The sequence below is a fragment of the Saccopteryx leptura genome, chromosome 9 (genome assembly GCF_036850995.1).
Source record: "Saccopteryx leptura isolate mSacLep1 chromosome 9, mSacLep1_pri_phased_curated, whole genome shotgun sequence".
In the NCBI taxonomy this organism is placed as follows: Eukaryota; Metazoa; Chordata; class Mammalia; order Chiroptera; family Emballonuridae; genus Saccopteryx; species Saccopteryx leptura.
Genome location: NC_089511.1, coordinates 73,466,995 through 73,489,755, shown reverse-complemented (window position 1 = coordinate 73,489,755; position 22,761 = coordinate 73,466,995). Strand labels below are relative to the sequence as shown.

The window sequence follows — 22,761 nt, the reverse complement described above, 5'->3', positions numbered from 1 at the left end:
GCAGACCGAGTGACCCCTTGCTCAAGCCAGCGACCTTGGGCTTAAGCTGGCGAGCCTTGCTCAAACCAGATGAGCTCGCCCTCAAGCTCAGGGTCTCGAACCTGCATCCTCCACATCCCAGTCCAACGCTCTATCCACTGTGCCACCACCTGGTCAGGCTCTTCCCAAGTTTTGACGTACTTATTTGATTCTCCTCCTAGCTTTAAATAATTTGGGGGATTAAATTTGCTTTTATGACTGTTTTGGTGTTTATAATTTATATGTCTCTAATTTCATAAGAATCGCCTGACCTGTGGTGGCAGAGTGGATAAAGCGTTGACCTAGAACGCTAAGGTCGCCGGTTCTAAACCCTGGTCTTGCCTGGTCAGGCACATATGGGGAATTGATGCTTCTTGCTCCTTCCTCCTCTCTTTCTCTCCTCTCTAAAATGAATAAATAAAGTCTTAAAAAATCTTTTTAAAAATTCATAAGAATTGTCTTGGAGTTGTAGATACTCAAAAACTCATAAATTTTTAGAGTTTGTAAATTAGATGTGCAGAGATTGACAAAAGTAAGGTTTATAGTTGTGAGCATGTATGCGAAACAGTTTGTTTTTGTATTTTTATTTATTAATTATTGTATTTATTATTATTATTATTATTATTAACCTTCTTTTACCCACCCCTATATAATCCTAAATACACCTGAACCACTGTTTGACAAGTGGATACCTTGGAAAGCATACATGTAACTTTTCTCCCTTTCACCTTGTACCCCAACCCCAATTCCAGGAGCATGAAAGAGCAATATAAACCCTTTCTTAAGGAATTAGAAGATTGTATTGGACAAGACACATCACAACACATGGCTAATTTTAAAATTCTCTTTAAACATCTTATTTTTAAGGAGCTACTGCAGAATACACACATTCTCTGTTCTTTCAAATGTGTGCATAACTTACACACACATGCTTTTTCTTTCCTCAATTTTGTCTGACTTTAATACTTTCTATTCCTCTCTGGTCATGGCTCCTCCATTTTTGTTCACTTCTCTAGAGTCCTTTTTTCTTTTATATTGTTCCTTCCAGATGTCTTCTTCAATTTTTTTTATATACAGCAATTTGACATTCTTTTGGCCTCTCTTGCTCCCTGTCTACTCTGTACAGCAGAAGTCTCATATATAGCCACACAAACAGAAACATTTTCTCCTTTAGAGGACTGAGTATTGTATATATAGACATATCCCACTTAAAATCACACTAATTGAATTAGCATTGTAAAGTGTCATTATAATATAACCCCTATGGAGATATGCCCCAATAGAAATTTCAATTAATATACAATTAAAGGTCTGTTTAGTGACATCTTTATTATTTGTGTAGACTTTATAATTGTCCTAATAGTGGAGGTGGGTAGGCACAAACCATGACCCCAAATGGATCTCATGCAGTCTCTCAAACTGCCTTTTAAAATACCATTTAAATAATTCCATATTTGTTTATAAATACTTTGAAAAACAGTCATACACTTTGCTAATAATTGAAAGATCTTCAAAAGAAAATGGGCTACTCAAAAAATATCATAGAAGAATAGGTGCATACTTACATAGTAAATTGATTTTTAACAAATGGGTTAAAAACAACTGAATGTCCATATTTTTTAAAAATAAACCTTACCCCTTATGTCACTATTCACGAAATTGACTTGAAATGGATCATAGACCTAACTGTAAAATTATAACTGTAAGTTTTCTAAAAGAAAATAGGAGAATGTTTTTATGGGCTGGAGATAGGCAAAAATCTGTTAGCGTGTAGAAAGCAACAACCAAAAAAGAAAGAATTGGTAAGTAGACTGCATGAAAATTTAAAACTTCAGATTGTCAAAATAATTATAAGCCAAAGAAATATCTTTAATAAATATATTTGACTACATTGGGTTTTTATTGCTGAGTAACAGATCCAAAGCTTAATGCCTTAAAACAATAATCATTTCTTGTCTCCCATGCTTTCTGAGAATAATGAATTTGGGAGCAGTTTAGCTAGATGGTTCTGGTTCAGGCTTTTTTATGAGGTTGCAGTCAAATATTGGTAGGACTTAATCATTTAGCCTTCTGAGACCATAAGATTTATTTCTAAGGTATATACCCAAAATAATTGAAAGCAGATAGTCAAACAAATATCTGTACATGAATATGCATTGTAGCACTAGGTGGAAACAACCCAGATATCCTTCATTGGATGAATGGTTAAAGAAATTGTGCTATTGCCTAAACTGTGGTGGCTCAATGGATAAAGCATTGACCTGGAAGGCTGAGTTTGCTGGTTTGAAACCCTGGGCTTCCTGGTCAAGGCACACATTAAAAGCAACTACTATGAGTTGATGCTTCCCGTACTTCCCTTCCCCTTACTCTCTCTTTCTCCTCTCTCTAAAATCAATAAATAAAATTTAAAAATAAATAAAATGTTTTTTCTTTAAAAAAATTGTGATATATATATATATGTACAATGGAATATTATTTGGCAATAAAAAGATATACTGATTGATGCTACAATGTGAATGAACCTAAGAAACATGTTACTTGAAAGAAGCCACACCATCTTGTATGGTTAAAATGGTAAATTTTAATCACAAATCTCCAAAGGAAAAAATAAAGAAGAGAAAAGAAAGCTATTCTGGTTTAATGGATATTAGAGTGACATGACAACTAACTGCCATTTATGATTGTGTATTACATTCTGGACTGGGGGAAATAGCTATAAAGCAAATTACTGGGAGAGATGACTAAATTGAACGTAGACTGTGGATAAGATAATCGTATGTATCAATATCCTCATATTATTAAATTTATACTGTGATATATAAGAAAATGTCTTTGTTCATAGGAAATATATATTGAAGTATTTAAGGGTGAAGTGTAAAATGTCTCCCACTTTCAAAGTAGTGCAAAAGAAAAAATATATATAAAATAATAAAACAAATAGAGTAATGTGTATGCTATTGGTAAGTAAAAAGTATACAACAGTATATGGATCACCTCACTTTTCTAAGTTGAAATTATATCAAAATTAAAAGTTACCAACAAAATTAGGTTTGTCTTTTTTTTTTTTTTTTTATCTTCTGAGCAGCAGCATGTCCAGATGAGTCAAAAAATAATGTTAGCCTGACCAGGCGGTGGCACAGTGGATAGAGCGTCAGACTGGGACGTGGAGGACCCAGGTTTGAAACCCCAAGGTCGCCAGCTTGAGCTCAGGCTCATCTGGTTTGAGCAAGGCTCACCAGCTTGAGCCCAAGGTCGCTGCCTTGAGCAAGGGGTCACTCGGTCTGCTGTAGCCCCCCGGTCAAGGCACATATGAGAAAGCAATCAAGGGGTATCTAATGTGCTGCAAGGAAGAATTGATGCTTCTCATCTCTCTCCCTTCTGGTCTCTCTGTCCCTCCCTCTGTCTCTGTCACACACACAAAAAAATTGTTAGATATACTTTAGCTTAGCTGCCTCTGGCCTTAGTTTTTTGTCTGTCAACTGGATCCCACTATATTATTTATTTATTTTTGCTTATAACATTCTCTCCATAAGATTATTACATAATTAATATGAAGTATTCAGTTCTCTACCCATTTTTTGTTCTGGCTAGTAATGATATGCCTTTGGGAGCTGATTCTCATTTTGTATATTTTCTCTTACACACATTCTTTACTTTTGCAGCATCTTGGATAATGGGGGAAAATGTAGCTATTTTTATTTTAAGAAATTAAAATATTTCTTCCCAATAAAAAGGTTTGCTGCTTCTGTTTTCATCCAGCAGCCTTTTTTGACTGAAATTTGTGTTTAATTTCTTGGTGAAAGATCCAAGTGTGGTATGAGATCTAACCTTAATTTGAATTTACTGGGCTATGTATTCATTTTTGTTATCAGCTCAAAGAAGAAACCTCTAGATACTGTCAAGCAGCACCATGGTTTCTATCTGTCATAAATGAGTCAGAGAAGCCCTTTCCTAAGTAGAATCTGCCATCAAAACCTGGTACTGCCTTGCTGACATTCACCTATGGATTTGACCTTTCAATGGTTACTATTTCATATGAACAAACTAGTATTCATTAAGGCTATCAGTGGGTCTACTAAGAAGATCATGATAATCACTTGTGTTTTCAATTGGTTAACTAGTTTTCTTTCTTTTGTGGTGTATGATGGGATCTTCACTAGACAGAGGTAACCTGTTGGATAGCTGTGAACCTGGCTGGTGTGGTGGTGCTTGTTGGTTTAGTTTTCATGATATTCCTCCCAAGGTTATGTTTGTAATGCTGCTGCTTATTTCGCGCTTGCATGACATTTTTACTTTGCTCTTTGTTGGTTTGGGTTCTTAAAACTTCCTTTTTCTTTTTTTGGTACACAGAATAATTCCTTGAATATCTTTGGTTGGCGCAGAACTTACAGAAATTAGTTTCAAGTCTAACTTTTTAGTGGATCCTTTTCAGTTTTTGAAAATATCATCAATGTACCACTAAGTTTGTAATTCGGCTAGGAATTCAGAAAACAGGGTAGGTTTCCATAAACACCCAGGAGGAGACCTGTTACTGAAGCTGATAATTAACCTGCTTTGTGAGCTTTATAAATTAAAGAAAAGGAATATATACTTAGAGTAGAAGCTAAGTTTAAGGAGACTTTATCAAATAGCTGGAATTTAGGAGCTTCCGCTCAGGTAAGAGTAAATATAATTAAATTAAACCATGGCTGAAGCTTGGCATGCCTGTCTTACTATTACTGATCAATCAGATTATATATGTCTGATTTGCCATTATCTTTTGGAGATGTTGTTTACTTTGCAAACTCTTCTACATTCCAAAACTAAGATTCTTGGGGTTATTAAGGAAAAATTTAAATTAGTGTTTCAGGTATTAGTTTTCCAAGCATTTGTGTGGGCCTTAAAAACAGTTGCTTACCTCTTCATTTCTAATCACTAGTACGGTTTCCTTGGTCAGTTGGAACTGACTTCATTTTAGTTTTTCATTTGTTTTGATTTTTTTTTTACCTTTATACTTATAGAACAAGGTAGATTATTTTTAAAACTAAGAAACAAAACTAGCCCTAAACTGGGTCTATATATGTTAAATGGCAGACATCCATAAAATTGAGATTATTTTCCAATGTTCATATTAAGTAAGTGTTGAAACAAACAAAATTATCTTTGTCTTATCAGTTTAATCATCTTAAAAACTATAAAGGATCCATTAATTTGGAATGGCCATCAGAGAAATGCTTATAATAAAATGCTTACCATAAAACTCATATAAATGGTGATTCAACTTTATTTATGTTCTCATTCTACTGTATTTTTTTTTTTTTTATCTTTTGATGGCACCTGTATATTTAATAGAAAATTGCCCAGGAACGGGAAAAATTTGCTGATGAAGGCAGTATATTTTACACCCTTGGAGAATGTGGACTCATATCTTTTTCAGACTACATTTTCCTTACAACTGTTCTTTCTAGTAAGTATAAACTTTTTATTTGTTTCTGGGGAGCATACACGATTATTAAAAGAGTTGATTGGAGAGGGAAACAAGACATGTTTGTAGCGTTCATTTATTATGTTACATAAAAGTTCCTTTATCTTGAATTCTCTATAACTTGTGTATATAACCACCTAGAAAGAAGAAAACTAAAGTATCGAGGTAAAGTTTTTTTTAAAGCAATTATAAAGTTACATCTACCTTTAACGGTTTGAAACTGTTCTGTCAAGATAAATTAGATATTGTTTGCTCCTGTTTAACCTTCATTAATGTTTCTACTTCCCCAATAAAACACATGTTGATTTATTATTTCTTCCTCTAAAGAAGAAAATTAGTTCATTTGTTCTAATTGTGTTGAATATTCATTTTTGAATGTTGGAACATTACTATAAGACAAAACTTAAATTTGACTCATTTTAAAGTATTGATAAATTTGATTTTTTAAGCTAAACAGTTCTGTTGATTAGCATGCTACTTTAAGTACTTTCTTAATTGTATTTCCCCATTAGTTTTTAACTACTGAGAAAAACAAAACAAAATGTATGTTTCTAGCTCTCTGTGTACACTTTAATAAAATCTACCTAAATTGAACTAAAGAGATCTGGTTTATATGTTGGAAAGAGGTGATTCTCAGTTTTTTTCTATCTAGGGCATCAGACGAAAGGAACCATCTCTTCCTTCCCTTCTCTGTGTTAGTCATCTGTAAATAAAACTACAGGACAGTTTTTAATACATTTAAAAGTACATACAGTTTTTGCCATGGCTAAGACCACTTTCATTCTTCTTCCATGTAATTAATAAGAAAATGAAACAGACTAACATGCTTTATAACACCTGTCTACGGAGCCCAAAGTATCTGAATAAAGTCATGTGGCAGACCAGTACTCTAGCGAGTAAATATACATCGATTTGTTATGAAGGTTCAAAATAGGAAACTAATTAAAAGCACATGTGTGATTTGAATTGTGTAGTGTTACTACTTTAAGAACATGGGTTTTCAAAACAGGCTTCAGTTTAATTCCTGGCCTCTCCACTTCTTAGCTTTGTGATTAGGGACAAGTCAGTGAACTTCATCTGTTTTGTCTAAAATGAAGAGGGCAATGATACCAAACCCAAATTATTTAGTTGAGAGAACTAAATTCATGAGATCATGAATTTAAATATTGATAGTTCCTAGTTCAGTGCATTGTATTTAGTATGTATACAATCTGTCTGAATTTTTATTCTTGACATCCTGTCACAACATGTTACTTCTTATTTAATTTTAGAAGATCCATAAATATTGTCATTAAAATACCTAGCAGATTTGGTGGGGATTTTTAAAACTCTTTTGCAACTTTAGATAGAATTTACATTAAGTGATGTGGCAGAAAGAGTATGCATTAAATGAAAAGGCTGGGAAAACTGTGTTGATTTTGAGATGAAATGAGATTTCAACTTATACCCACTGCTTAGTCCTGTTACTTTTCTATCTTTCTAAGTGTCAGAAGATCACAGAGAAAAAACAGCAGAATATCTGGCACATATTGTAGCTCCCTTAATTCAACCATTTAAAGCAGGTTAAATAAATAAATAAATAAAATAAAGTCACATTGACCCTTGAGTTCTGGAAACCCCGCCAAGTAGCTCTGCTGGTCCTGAAGCCTTTACATTTTGGTTCTTAGCTTCTAGCTTAGTCTTCTGAAGTCATGTACTTTCTGTTTTTGTCCAGAATAAGAAAATATAATAAGGATATGATTTTGTATTTTTCTGAAGCTAGAAACCGGGAGAGACAGACAGACTCCCCGAATGCGCCCGACCGGGATCCACCCGGCACGCCCACCAGGGGGCGACGCTCTGCCCACCAGGGGGCGATGCTCTGCCCCTCCAGGGCATCACTCTGCTGCGACCAGAGCCACTACAGCGCCTGGGGCAGAGGCCAAGGAGCCATCCCCAGCGCCCGGGCCATCTTTGCTCCAATGGAGCCTTGGCTGCGAGGGAAAGAGAGAGACAGAGAGGAAGGAGAGGGGGAGGGGTGGAGAAGCAGATGGGCGCTTCTCCTATGTGCCCTGGCCGGGAATCGAACCCGGGACTTGTACACGCCAGGCCGACGCTCTACCACTGAGCCAACCGGCCAGGGCTAAGGATATGATTTTAAGATTTTCTCTTTATCACTGGTTTTAAGTATTTTAATGATTATATGCCTTTAGTGTTTCTCAGACAAGATCAGGCACATTCAGGGTGGTATGGCCATAGACCTTGAGTGTTCCTCAACATTAGTACTACTGACGTTTTGGGCAGGATAATTCATTGTTGTGAGAGCTATCATGTGTGTTGTAGCTTGTTTAGTAGCATTCCTGGTCCCTCCTCACTAGATGCCAGTAACATGCCCTTTCCCTTCTTCCAGCTCTGACAACCATAAATGTTCAAGATTTGCCAAATGTGCCCCAGGAGGCAGGGGTGGTGGTGGGAGGAGTCATCCCTGGTAGAGAACCACTGATGTAGCTTTTGGCAGATTGTGTGTGTGTGTGTGTGTGTGTGTGTGTGTGTGTGTGTGTGTGTTTTACTGTGTTCCTTCATGTTTCTTATCTTGAAATTGTTTAAACCTTTTGGACATGTAGATTTATAGTCTCCATCAAATTAGGGAAAATTTTAGCCATTATGTCTTTAAATACTTCTCTGCTTTTCCTTCCTCTCCTTTGGGGATTCCAATTACACATATATTTTTCTCACATTAACTCCATAATGTTTTCACTATTATCTTCAGTTTACAGATGACAAAACTATTAAAGAACTTGCTCTGACTTCCACAGTAAATCAGTGATGCCAGGTTTGAACCCTGGCCAGCCACAGCATCTGGGCTCCTGTTGTTTGGTTTTCTTGCTGTGGTCACATTTTCAACAATGATAAGCCATAACTTAGTATAGTGCTTCTTCTTTCTCTAAGGCTGGAGAAGGCTAGTCATAAACTCTTCTGTAAATAATGGGCACATTGACTGTTTTACACTACATTGCCCACTTTCTCTAACAAGCCACAAGGGAAATGTGCCACAGAAATTACAATGAAATCAGCTTTTTCTCATGTCCATATTGCTGCTAGGATGGTAGGAAATGAGGCATTCAGTGGATCAACTTTCTTGTGGGTAACAAGGGGTCATTACAGTCTAGATGTACTAAATGGTTCCCAGGTCATCTTGTAAGAGAGGATGCAACTCTTTAAACACTAAAAGTTTGTTAAGGATCAGCTTGGGACTAGAGAAAGTGCATTGGTATCTTCATTAATCTGTTACCACGATGGACAGTAGGGCCTGTCCTAGAGATTTCTGACGGAAAACCAGCCAGAGTAATGCACATGGCATAACCCTGACAATGTAAGACTGTCATATTTCTGAGTAGCTGTTTTTTCCCCAGAATTAATGGACTCAGTGATATTCAAGAAATTGTTATCATTTTGAAGAATATGAACATTCTGCCCAAATGGATTGATGTTTGGAACTTCATAGTACTTTTGAACCTATACTATGTTGTCTAAAATAAAATTTGACAACTATGTATATAGTAAGCCATTAATTGCCTTTCTTGATTTTTAATTCTCTCCTAAAAATAACATTAACAAAGCTGGTTTTCTAAAACACATTCTGTAATATAATTTCCCCTATTAAATAGATTTAATTCTTCTTATTTAAACTTTTTAGATGTTTGGTTTTTAGCTAAAAGAAAGCATTTCTTGGACACATACCGAGAAGAACAACCAATTTGGCAGCAGTATCTTCTGCTTATATACTTAAGCAGTGGCATGAATTTCTCACTCTTCTCTCTTTGTGCTTTGGATAATGGGGGCTTTCTTTGAACCTAAAATTTAAACACAGCCCCTCTTTCTCTCTCTCTCTCTCTCTCTCTCTTTCACACACACACACACACACACACACACACTTCTACATACATACCTCCTAAACCCCTTTTCTGCTTTGTTTTTTCCCTTGGCACTTACTACTATTTAACATTCTCTATAATTGGTTGATCTTATTTATTACTGCCTAGAATGTAAACTACACGACAGTGATCACAGGTTTGTAATGACAATCACTACAAACATATCTGGTGTATAGAAAGCATTGTGGCAAGGTAACAAAGCACGAATATAGTTTTTTTCAGTTTTCTCCAAAAAGAATTTCAGCAAACATAAGACTTGACTTTGCTGTTTATATCCAAGTTGAGAATAATCCTTGTAACTTTGATATCTTCAATCTGCAGCTACTACCAGTGGAGTGAAAGAAATATGTTTTTATATTAATTTTTAAATCCATATATTTGTATCCCCCCTTGTTCTTTTTTTTTTTTTTTTTTTTTGGTGACAGAGATGGAGAGAGGGACAGACAAAAAGGAAGGGAGAGAGATGAGAAGCATCAATTTTTTGTTGTGGCACTTTAGTTGTTCATTGATTGCTCTCTCATATGTGAGAGAGGGGCTCCAGCAGACCAAGTGACCCCTTGCTCAAGCCAGCGACCTTGGGCTCAAGCCAGCAACTTTGGGCTTCAAGTCAGTGATCTTTGGGCTCAAGCCAGTGACCATGGGGTCATGTCTATAATCCTACACTCAAGGCAGCAACCTCGTGCTCAAGCTGGATGAGCCTGCGTTCAAGCTGGTGACCCCTGGGCTTTAAATCTGGGTCCTCTGGGTCCCAGTCTGATGCTCTAACCATTCTGCCACCTCCTGGTCAGGCCAGTGTATTCTGTTTTTTATTCCTTCTTTAGATTTTGAGGATTCAGCAAAGAAATTGAATTAAGTGGGTTCTCAATGCAGCAGGATTTAATTTACTGACTATTAAAGCACATCTTCATTGTGATTTACTTTCTCACAAATATGTTGAGAAATTAAAATAGCATTCAAGTAAAAATTTATATTTTATTTCTCTTGCCATACTAAAGTCAAGGGCAGGTCACAAAGTATATATGACTTGGAGATCAATGCCATTCCATCTAATAAAAATCTTATAGAAGTTATCAGTGAACGTTTTTTCAGGTTGAGTGATCTGTTAAAAATTGAAAAATATGGGCAAGGCAACATACTGAGATCAATCAATAGATGTAAGGCATTTACAAGTCTTTTTTATTGGGATGTCAGAGTTGGGGAAGTTACAGAGGAAATTTGTTTTGGCAATGACTGTGTAATTTCTATGTCTAAGATTTTCTGCCATTGTTTAATTGACATTATGAAGGCTAAAACAATGCAGATGACAGGCTGATTTTATTCAGTGTTAGTTTAGCCTGTAATAGCTGCTTAGAAACTCAGAAATGTTTACGGTCATGTGTTGTATAATTTTTCAGTTAATGATGGACCACATATACAGCAGTGGTAAGCTATATAGCCTAGGTGTGCATATAACAGGCTACACCATCTAGGTTTGTGTGAGTGTTCTCTGTGATGTTCACACATGACGAAATCACCTGACATGTTTCTCAGACTGGATCCCTGTTGTGGTATGACTGTATTTGCATGCTGTAAGGCCAAAAGTTTCTCGTGTTGTTTACCCAGTAACTTCTGCTTTAGTATAACCTATCATTAAGGTTAATTCATTGACTTTATAGTAACGTAGTATATGTCAAAATAAGATAATGCTTTTAAATGTGTCAATAATTGATGATGTTATTAATAAATTAATTTTGAGCCAGGTGTATTTGAGACACTATGCCATCACAGTAACCCCTGTTGTTACAGAAAATTGAAGCATTTATATCTTCGTATCAACAACCACTCAAGAATTTTAATTCATATGTTCAATAAATAAGTGGTATTTGTGTCTAACTCAGTCAAATCTGCTTGAGGAGGCTCTACTAGAAGTCTTAAATGTTTTTTTATTCACAAAGGGAAGTTTATCCTTTGGGAATAGTTGCTTGAGATTTGTTTTGAAGGTTCACAAGGCCAAGAGAACAGAGACTAAGGAAGCAAATTGTAGCTTCTAACAAAAATAAGATCTAAATATATGTTGACTGTACATATCTTGAGGAAGATTTCACAATTTTATTCCCATGAGCAAACCAAGTCTTCTTATTAGCCTTTTCATACTTGTGGATTTTTAAAAATTAGTTCTCTCTCATGTTTTTGAAATTTTTAGTATTCTAATAATTTTAATACAATTTTAATATTGGACTTGAAATGTTATTGAATTCTGATTAGGGACACATGATTTCTGTATCTCCATCTGTGACACAAATAGTCAAGATGGGGCTGTGCTCTAAAAAGAGTTTTAAATGAGGTGGTTGGGAATGTTTTCTGTATGCTCTATGGGTTGTTGCTACCATCAGAATTATGTCTGCATACACTTTGTCCTCTCTTGAATGGCCTGTGTTGGCCTGTGAAGCTTTATGCTACTTTTCCGTGGAGTTCTCTATAATACTTCAGATTCAGATAGAAATTTCAGAAAGGAAAAGAGGACGAGATTGGCCCTCGGTTCTTCTCTGCTTCTTAGACCTTCAAGTTGAAAGGCCTAACAGGGGAAGCCTGTGATAACCTTAAAAGCTTCCCTCTTTCTTAGGCCTCATTTATCAATGGGAGAAAGTTGATGAGTTGATGGATCAAGAATAATTAAATTTCAAAATAGGCTAAATCTTATCCCTTTTAGAAAGTGCCCTAACCTATAAAATTATTTTTCATTTTTCATTCTTTAAATCAAAACTATCTTTCTCCTTATCTCAGCTAGGATTTTACTTTTTTCAACAGACATCATAATTTTTCAAGCTTTTTGCATTCAATTGCACATGAATTGTGTTATAGTGCTCATAATCACTCCACAGATATTTGCATGTATATGTTTAATTCAAAATATACTGTTCACAAAAATTAGGGGATATTTCAAAGTGAATATGAAGCAATAAAATAACCCTATTTTTGTGAGCAGTGTAATATCTAATTGATAAAAATCTAGGCATAGTTTATGGTATGACTAAATAATACCTTTTTAAATTTTTTTATTGAATTCATTAGGGTGACATTGGTTAACAAAATTATATAGGTTTCAGGTGTACAATTCTGTAATACATCATCTCTGTATTGTATTGTATTATATTGTGTGTTCACCACCCCAAGTTGTATCTCCTTCCATCATCATTTGTCCACCCTTTTCCCTCTTCTACCTCCCCCCACCCATCTTTCCCTCTGGTAATCACCATCTGTTGTTAGTGTCTATGAGGGTTGTTGTGGTGGTGGTGGGGGCTTGTGTTTTGTTGGGGTTTTTTTGCTTAATCCCTTCACCTTTTTCACCCAACCTCCCAAGCCCCTCCACTCTGACAGCTGTCAGTCTGTTCTATCTATGAGTCTGTCTCTAATTTGCATGTTCATTTTGTTCATTAGATTCCTCATATGAGTGAAATCATATTGTCCTTGCCTTTCTCTGATTTATTTCATTTAGCATAATGCTCTCCAGGTTCATGCATGGTATAGTAAAAGGTAAGATTTCCTTCTATTATACGGCCGAGTAGTATTTCCACTGTGTAAATATACCATAGCTTTTATATCCAATCTTGTACTGATGGGCACTTGGGCTGTTTCCAGATCTTGGCTATCATTTGGGTTTCTTCAGATATATTACCTGAAGTGGAATTTTTGGGTCATAAGGCAGTTCCATTTTAAAATTTTTGAGGAAAGTCTGTACTGTTTTCCACCATAGCTGCACCAGTCTGCATTCCCACCAACAGTACAAGAGTGTTCCCTTTTCTCCACATCCTTGCCAACACTTTTTGTTTGTTGATTTATTGATGAGCGCCATTCTGAAAGGTGTGAAGGGATATCTCATTGTGGTTTTAATTTGCATTTCTCTGGTGATTAGAAATGTTCGGCATCTTTTCATATGTCTATTGACCATCTATATGTCCTCTTTAGAGAAGTGTCTATTCAGGTCCTTTGTCCATTTTTTAATTGGATTTTTTGGTTTTTTTGTTTTGAGTTATATAATTTCTTTATAAATTTTAAATATTACCCCTTGTCAGATGTATTTTTGGCAAGTATGTTCTCCTATTAAGTGGATTATCTCTTCATTTTGTTGATGGTTTCTTTTGATGTGCAAATACTTTTTAGTTTAATGTAGTCTCATTTATTTATATTTGTTGATTTGTTTCCCTTGTTCAAGGAGATATATCAGAAAAAAATATCGCTTCAAGAAATGTTTGACATTTTATAGCCTATTTTCTTCTAGGATTTTTATGGTTTCAAGTCTAACATAAGTCTTTAATACATTTAGAGTTTATTCTTATATATTATATAAGAAGGTGGTTAGTTTCCATTTTTTGCACATATCTATCCAATTTTCCCAATACTGTTTATTGAATAGACTATCCTTACCCCACTGACTATAAAGGCATGGATTTATTTCTGGGCTCTCTGTTCTGTTCCATTGATCTATATGTCATGTTTTTATGTCAGTACCATGCTATTGTATTTTGATTAGTGTGGCCTTGTAGTGTAGAGTGATTTCAGGTAATGTGATTTCTCCAACTTCATTCTTCTTTTCAAGATGATCATGGTTATTTGGCTTCTATATCATGTTTTGGAATATTTGTTCTAGTTCTGTGAAATATAGCATTCAAATCTTCATAGGAATTACATTGAATCTCTTGATTGCTTAGGGTGGTATGGACATTTTAATGATTTAACTTCTTCCTATCCATGACCACAGTACATTTTTCTACTTATTTGTATCTTCTTCAATTTCTTTCTTCAGTGTCTTATAATTTTTCAAGTACAGGTCTTTTACATCCTTGGTTAAATTTATTCCTAGGTATTTTGTTTGTTTGTTTGATAAAATTATGAATGGTATTGTTTTCTTAGTTTTCCTTCCTGATATATAGTTATATATATATATAGTTTTCCTTCCTCCCTTTCCTTCCTGGTGTATAAAAGTACAACTGGTTTCTGGATTTCTTTCATATCCTGCTACTTTTGAATTCATTTATTCTAGTAGTTTTCTTGGTGGAATCTCTAGAGTTCTCTATATACAGTCTCATGTCATCTGCAAATAATGACAGTTTGCTTTATATAGTTAGGTGCTCTCCTATGTTGGGTGCATAAATGTTTACAAATGTTATATTCTCTGGTTGGATGCTCCCTTCTTCATTATGTAGTGTTCTTCTTTGTTGCTTACTATAACTAGAGCCTTTGTTTTAAAGTCTATTTTATCACATATAAGTATTGCTACCCCAGCTTTTATTCATTTGCATCTGCATAAATTATCTTTTTCCATCTCTTTATTTGTAGTCTTATGTGTGTCTCTCATTCTGAGGTGGTTCTCTTATAAATAGATCAAGATTAGGCTGTTTGAAGGAAACACTCTGCTCCAGTCAGGCATGCAAGGGAGAAATGGCTCTTGTACTAGAGCCAAACTATGCAGTCAGTCCCACATTCTGCCAGGAGTCAGATCTCAGCAGGGTAAGGTGCTACATAACTTAGTCTCCCTAATTCTGCCTAGATCTTGGCAGGGAAGAGCCACAAGGAAGTCGGGAGAGTGGGGCTGCCAGAACCCCAGGGAGTGGGCCTGGCAATATCCTGGTGCCATTCAGGTTGAAGGGAAAGTGAGAGGAATGATTCCTGCTTCAGAGCCACACGACTTAGTCACTAATACCCCCTGAGTCTTCCCAGACTTCTACATCCCAGCACAGATAGCCAACTTCTCAGCAGGGCACAGGCTTTGCATGATGGGGTGACAGGAAGTCCAGAAGGTTGGATTATTGCATTCTTCCAGGCTGATGCCATAAAGAAGGTAGTGCTCCACCCAAGAAAGATCACATCTGCATTGTGGGTGAATGACTAAGCACAGGGATCCTAGAGACTGTCCTTTCAGCTTTCTCCCCAGAGCCACAAAGCCCAATCTTTCCTCACCCAACTCTAAACCACTCTGCCCTCCCTCCAGCAGAGCACAGGGTGAGTAGCTGCAAATAGAATTTTGTGCATTTACCCTTTAAGGGGATGCCTATGTTTCTAGCAGACTCCCATCTATCCCTGGAAGGCAGAATCCCCAATGACTTTTATAGCCAGATATTGTGTGAGCACCTCTTCCTGGCTCTAGTGCTCTGGGCTAGGGATTCTGGCTTGGGGTTGTAATTCCAGTTTGGTCCTAGGAGGAGGTGAGTGTAACTTTTACCTACTCTACCACCATCTTGGATCTCTTCTAAATAATATCATGAAGTAGGTACTTTGTCATATGTTTCTGTATCCCCAAAGTACACTGTATCCTACCAATAGTAGTCACTCTTAAAGTATTTGATGAAAGATTATTTGAGATGGGGTTTCTCTGAGACCCTTCTAGTTGGAAACTCCATCTCCATACCCTTGACTACAATGTCAAATGGGCCTGAGTTTGGCTTGCTGCCATAGTCTTGCCCTTCCTTTCCCTAGAACAGATGATAGACTTCTTTCCCAGATCCCAACCTCTTATAACTCTTCTAACCTCTGTCCTTAAGCTCTGCCCTGTCCTGTTTTTGTTCTGTGATGCTTGCAATAGCTCTAGGAATTCAGCCCTCAGTAATTGATGATGTTTAAGGATCTTTGCTTATGGTCTATGAGCCCTGATTTTTTTATATTGTCTTTTAGAAGTTGGGCTGAAAATGTTGGAGAGGCTGTGGAGAAAAAGGAACCCTCATACACTGTTGGTGGGAATGTAAAGTAGTACAACCATTATGGAAGAAAGTATGGTGGTTCCTCAAAAAACTGAAAATAGAACTACCTTATGACCCAGCAATCCCTCTACGGGGTATATACCCCAAAAACTCAGAAACATTGATACGTAAAGACACATGCAGCCCCATGTTTATTGCAGCATTGTTCACAGTGGCCAGGACATGGAAACAACCAAAAAGTCCGTCAATAGATGACTAGATAAAGAAGATGTGGCACATATACACTATGGAATACTACTCAGCCATAAGAAATGATGACATCAGATCATTTACAGCAAAATGGTGGGATCTTGATAACATTATACTAAGTGAAATAAGTAAATCAGAAAAAAACCAGGAACTGCATTATTCCATACATAGGTGGGACATAAAAGTGAGACTAAGAGACATTGATAAGAGTGTGGTGGTTACGGGGGTAGGGGGGAGAGGGAGAGGGAAAGGGGGAGGGGGAGGGGCACAAAGAAAACTAGATAGAAGGTGACAGAGGACAATCTGACTTTGAGTGATGGGTATGCAACATAATTGAACGACAAGATAACCTGGACATGTTATCTTTGAATATATGTATCCTGATTTATTGATGTCGCCCCATTAAAAAAATAAAATTATTAAAAAAAAAAAAAAGAAGTTGGGCTGAAATCAAATGTATTGGTCCATTTATATAGCTTACCTTTTCCTAAAATCCACAACTTAATAATGTTTAGTTATGCTTAGGCTTCATGATGTGTTGTTTACCTGTTCCTGGAACAAGTTTAGGAAATTCTTATTTGTTGTTCTGGGGAAATTGAAGTTACTAAAAGGAAATCGAGGCAAGAAATCGTGGGTTTTGATGGAATGGTTTGCCTAATCACTGACCCTTATAGAGAAGATACCCTGCCTAGTATCTGGTACATAATAAGCATTTTATATATATTTGTTTGCTAAATAAATATCCAAGAATTTTTTTGAATAGTTATTTTAGTATATATACTAAAATTTTATATTGCTTCAACTATCCTTTGTCTTCTGCCCAGTATTTAAAACTGTTTTAAAGTAGTATTTTCTATGTATATGTGCATGATGAAAGATAGAATATTATTACAATAGCTAAACTTTCCTATTTGGACACTAAACTGAAAAATCAAATAGATTTTGGTGAATGCCAAACTTAGTCACATTTAAAGAGGATCCTTCAGTTTAGTGTAGATTAAGTAACAAATATCCAAGCTCTTTATCAAAGCAGCTATTTCTAGATATCTCTGCAATAAGTTATATCTTGGCATAAGCTATTGCTTTGGCTACTGTTGAGCACAAGGAGTGGAATGAAACGACATAGAATGAAACAAAAGTCAAGCAGATGATTTTTTTTTTTTTTTATAGATCTGTGAAGATATAGAGGTGGGGGTCTTTCACTCAGGTGTATGTAATTTAGGCATGAAAATAGTAACATGAATTTGAAGAAAATGTATTCCTAAAGTAGAACATGACCTTAATTCAAGGGTAAAGCACTGGTATTCCTTTTAGAATCTCTCCCCCAGGAACTCTTGGGGAATCTAAGCTTTTTGACATCTCCGGCATTGAATGCTCTTCCTGTAGCACAACTGTCAACCATGTAAGGACGAGCAATTTAAATGAAAAACTGCTTCTGGCAGCTCTCTGAAGGTTATCAGTAACTGAGGCTGAGATATAGCTCAAAGACAGATTATGCAGTATAAACTAAAAAGATCAGCTATTTCTATTCTTCAGGTATGAAATTATAAATCCTTTTTTGTTGTTTGTTTTGTTTTTGAGAATCAGGGCTGAAATATATTTTCTGGAAAAATGTAAATTTTAAAAAGCAGTACTTAGAAGGAATAGTATACAGTGGAAACCTTGCTAAAGAAATTCAGAAAAGTGACAGTCTTTTGAAGTATTTAAAATTGAGTTCTTGACATGTAGTGTTCTTTATTATTTAGAAAACTTTGCCAACTGACATTAAATAAATCATACTCACAGGCTATAAAGAATGGAGCCCTCTTTGCACCGTTGTAAAGTCTATCTGTAATGATAATAAGCTCACAATAACTGTCTCATGTACTTTCTTTCACTGTCTTAAGATTTTCAAGCAAAAGCAAGACTAAGTCACTCTGAATTTTAAGTTTGTTGTAAGAATATACATTTAATTGCTCAGTGTTTTTTCTTATGGTCAGAATTTGTTAGAGTAGAACCATGGGTCTTCTAATCATTTCCTTCCAGTAAGTGATGTTAGGAATAGCAATTTAACTCCTTATTTCCCAAACCCCTCCTGTTTTAATGGGGCCCCAGCAATCCTGTAACTGACCAGTAATCACAGTTAAGTGTTTGCCTAGGAGCTGTACAGAGTATAAGCACCATAGCTGTACCTTGGACCTGGGGCAGCTTTATCCCCTAGGTCTGCCGTACAGTTATACTGACTTAGCTAAATTAAAAGTGGGCTAATTCTTCAAAACTACGTGAGGTGAACAAAGTGTTCCCTAAACAGATCACTCTCAAAGGTCTAAAGAATGCCAAGAAACTGTAATGAAGATTAGAGTTGATTGCATCTTTTAAAGGGACAGTTTTTTTTTTCTCTCATTTGACTGCCAAATCCATGGTGTACTAAAATTATGTGTGCATTAGAATTAACTACTGGAATAACAAAAATTTAATTGCTTTTAGTCTTGGTAAAAGCATAAATTATTGGCATACCTTTTTAGAATCTTGACAGTGGTTATCAAATGTTAATATTTCCATACCTGACTAGGCAGTGGCACAGTAGATAGAGTGTCAGACAGGGATGCAGAGAACTCAGTTTCAAGACCCCGAGGCTGCTGGCTTGAGCGTGGGCTCATCTGGCTTGAGTGCGAACTCACCAATTTGTGCGTGGGGTCGCTGACTTGAGTGTCGGATCATAGACATGACTCCCATGGTCACTCGCTTGAGACCAAAGGTCACTGGCTTGAAGCCCACGGTTGCTGACTTGAGCAAAGGGTTATTCGTTCTGCTATAGTCCCCCCAAGGCACATAAGAGAAAGCAAATAATGAACAGCTAAGGTACTGCAACAAAGAATTAATTCTTCTCATCTCTCTCCCTTCCTGTCTGTCCCTCTCTGTCTGTCTCTCTGTTTCTGTCACAGTCACAAAAAAATACTTTCATAAGTACCCTTTTGCCCAGAAATTCCATTTCTACAAGTTTGGGCTATATAAAATGGTTATATTTATAATGATGCTGATGGTCAAAAAATAAATTGGAAAAAACTCAATTATCAACCGATGGCTAAACAAATTACAATAACTTTATGCAATGAAATTTATTATAGCACTTAATGTATATAATGCAGAGATTTATTAGCATAGAAAAATCTTTACAATGTATTGATGAGCATGTGCAAAGCTGGCTTTGCTGAGGATGACCCCCCCCCCAAGGCTATTCTCCCTTCCATTGCCTGGCACCCCTGACACCAGGGCAGCATGGTGGGCAGAAAGCAGGACAGCTAGGTAGGAAATGAGGCCCAGAGCAAGCATGGCATCCTGACCCTCAGGTGCCCCATCGAGCACAGCATCGTCACCATCTGGGATGACTTAGAGAAGATATGGCACTAAGGAGCACCTGACACTGTTGACCAAAGCACTGCTGAACCCTGAGAGATGACTCAGATCATGTTCTAGACCTTTCTCCAGCAAGCTGGCTATGTATGTGGCCATCCAGGCTCGTTGTTCCTGTACACCTCTGGCCACATCACTTGTATTGTTATGGACTCCACAGGCAGGGTCACCCACTCTGGCCCCCTCTCTGAGGGCTACACCCTCCCCTATGTCATCTTGCACCTGGACCTAGCTGACCAGGACATAACCGACTACCTCCTGAAGATTCTCACAGACCGTGGCTACAGCTTCACCACCACCACTGAGCAGGAAATTACATGACAAGAAGCTCTGCTATGCTGCCCTGGACTTTGAGCAGGAGATGGCCACCACTACATCCTCCTCCTCCCTGGAAAAGAGTTACCAGCTGCCTGAAAGGCAGGTGATCACCATTGGCAGTAAGGATAATGCACCATGGTCACTCTTCCAGCCCTGCTTCCTGGGTATGGAGTTCTGCAGCATCCATGTGACCACATACAACTTCATCATGGATTGTGACGTTGACATCCAGAAGGACCTGTATGCCAACATGGTGCTGTCTGGTGGGACCACCGTGTACCCAGGCATTGCCGACAGGATACAGAAGATCATGGCCCTGGGTCCAAGTACAATGGAGATAAAGATCATCACTCTAGCAGAGCGCAAGTACTTGGTATGGATCAGTGGCTCCATCCTGGCCTTGCTGTCCACCTTCCAGAAGAGGTCAGCAAGCAGGGGTACAATGGGTCAGGCCCCTCCATCATCCACTGTAAATGCTTCTAAATGGACTGTGGGTGGATGCATAGCATTTTCTGCATGAGTTGGTCAAATCTAAATTTGCCCTGGCAAATGTATACATCTCGTGTTGGCCTTGTGAAACTGGAATACACCTTTGAAAAGAAATTGTCCTTGAAGCTTGTATCTGATCTCAGCACTGGATTATAGACCTCATTGCTGATTTTGACCTTGTATTCATGTTAACTATTCCCTTGGTATATGTTTAACACCCTGAGCTCAAGTGTTCATTTAAGAAAATTCAGCAGCACAGCCTGACCAGGTGGTAGTGCAGTAGATAGAGCCTTGGACTGGGATGCAAAGGACCCAGGTTCAAAACCCCAAGATTGTCAGCTTGAGCGCAGGCTCATCTGACTTGAGCACGGGCTCACCAGCTTGAGCGTGGGATCACAGACATGACTTCATGGTCTCTGGCTTGAGCTCAAAGGTTGCTGGCTAAAAGTCCAAGGTCGCTGGTTTGAACCCAAGGTCGCTGGCTTGAGCGAGAGGTCACTCGCTCTGCTGTGCTCCCCACTGCCGCCCTTTCAAGGCACATATGATAAAACAATCAATGAACAATTAAGGTGCCACAACAAAGAATTGATGCTTCTCATTTCTCCCCCCTCCTGTCTATCTGTCCCTCTCTCTGACTTTCTTTCTGTCACCAAAAAAAGAGAAAATTCAGCAACACAGTGGAACAAAAAAGAAGAATAAACACAAAAAGGGAAGTAAGAGTAGCTTCATTTGCTTGCCATCATCCTATCCCCCAAGGCATTATTGCTCAGCACCAAGAGGCACTCTACACTTGAAAAGAGTTCCCCTCACTGGAAGAGAAGGGTAAGCAGCCAACCTCTCCAGTGGTTCAGAGCACCGCACAAAGAACTTGCTTCAGCTTCACCCAGCAAAGTTGCAACATACAGAGACCACTAGAAATAAAAAAGAAAAGCAGAGGATATCAATACCAGCCAGACTGTGGAGGCACCTGAGATTCCCAGTGCCCTGATCTATACACGACCCCTGGAGCTTTTACCAGTGAAGAAACAAAGACCTGTACAGCCACTGCTGACTCCCTAAAAATTTTACCCATTTTTGTCAAGATATTATTATTATTATTATTTTTTATACAGAGACAGAGTCAGAGTGAGGGATAGACAGGGACAGACAGACAGGAACGGAGAGATGAGAAGCATCAATCATTAGTTTTTCATTGCGCATTGCGACATCTTAGTTGTTCATTGATTGCTTTCTCATATGTGCCTTGACCACGGGCCTTCAGCAGACCAAGTAACCCCTTGCTCGAGCCAGAGACCTTGGGTCCAAGCTGGTGAGCTTTTTGCTCAAACCAGATGAGCCCGCGCTCAAGCTGGCGACCTCAGGGTCTCGAACCTGGGTCCTCAGCATCCCAGTCCAATGCTCTATCCACTGCGCCACCACCTGCTCAGGCTTCGTCAAGATATTATTATGCAGTGAATCCTACCTATCCTGTTTGAGCCTGGGACCCAAACCAGTACCCAGCCCAGACCTGTGAGGCTGAACAAATGCAAGACTCCAGCCCAGACCCTTGTGGCTGACTCCCATTGTTGTGCATGCGCTCAGGGCTAACCCCTCTAGCTGTGCTCTTGCACATCACCAGTGTGATGCCTGTCACTGGCCTCATGCTGTGTGCATACCCGTGGCATGATCCTGTAGCCATGGAAGTGCACACCAGTAACCAAGTCCCCTACAGCTTCTTGTGGGCCCAGATATTTCCCTATATCCTGTCGCTGACTTGCACTGCTGGCACCTGCAGCTGCCCTCTCTATCTGTATTCCACTGGCCTGACCACCTTCACCGGCCTCTGGTACCATGTGCACACCTATAGAAAGACTGTGCAGCCACAGGAAGACAAACCTACGTAAGGATAATGCAAGAAAGAAAACTATATGCCGATGTCTCTGATGAATATATTTGCAAAAATTCTCAACAAAATATTAGCAAACCAAATTCAACATCACATTAAAAGGATCATACACCATGATCAAATGGGAATTATCCTGGTTGCAAGGTTGATTAAACATGCAAATCAGTGAGATATGCCACGTTAATAGAATTAAAGACAAAAATCGTGATCATCTCAATAGATGAATAAAAACTATTTGAAAAAAATCAGCATTCTTTTATTATAAAAATGCAACTAATTGGACATAAAAGGAACATAGGTCAACATAATAAAGGGCATTTGTGACAAACAGCTAACATCAACCTTCAAAGGTTAGAA

At 37.8% G+C, this 22,761-nt stretch overlaps 1 protein-coding gene and 1 pseudogene across 4 annotated transcripts in view; both read left to right on the top strand.

Moving 5' to 3' along the window:
* Positions 1-22,761, top strand: part of MICU1 (mitochondrial calcium uptake 1) — a 263,629-nt gene that overhangs the window by 107,545 nt on the left and 133,323 nt on the right. For all 4 annotated transcript variants that reach the window (XM_066349902.1, XM_066349905.1, XM_066349903.1 and 1 more), the window contains one exon: positions 5,350-5,464. In XM_066349902.1, coding sequence (XP_066205999.1) covers positions 5,350-5,464 — 115 coding nt within the window. The remainder of the gene's footprint in view (positions 1-5,349; positions 5,465-22,761) is intronic.
* On the top strand, positions 19,491-20,513 carry LOC136380722 (actin, cytoplasmic 1-like; annotated as a pseudogene).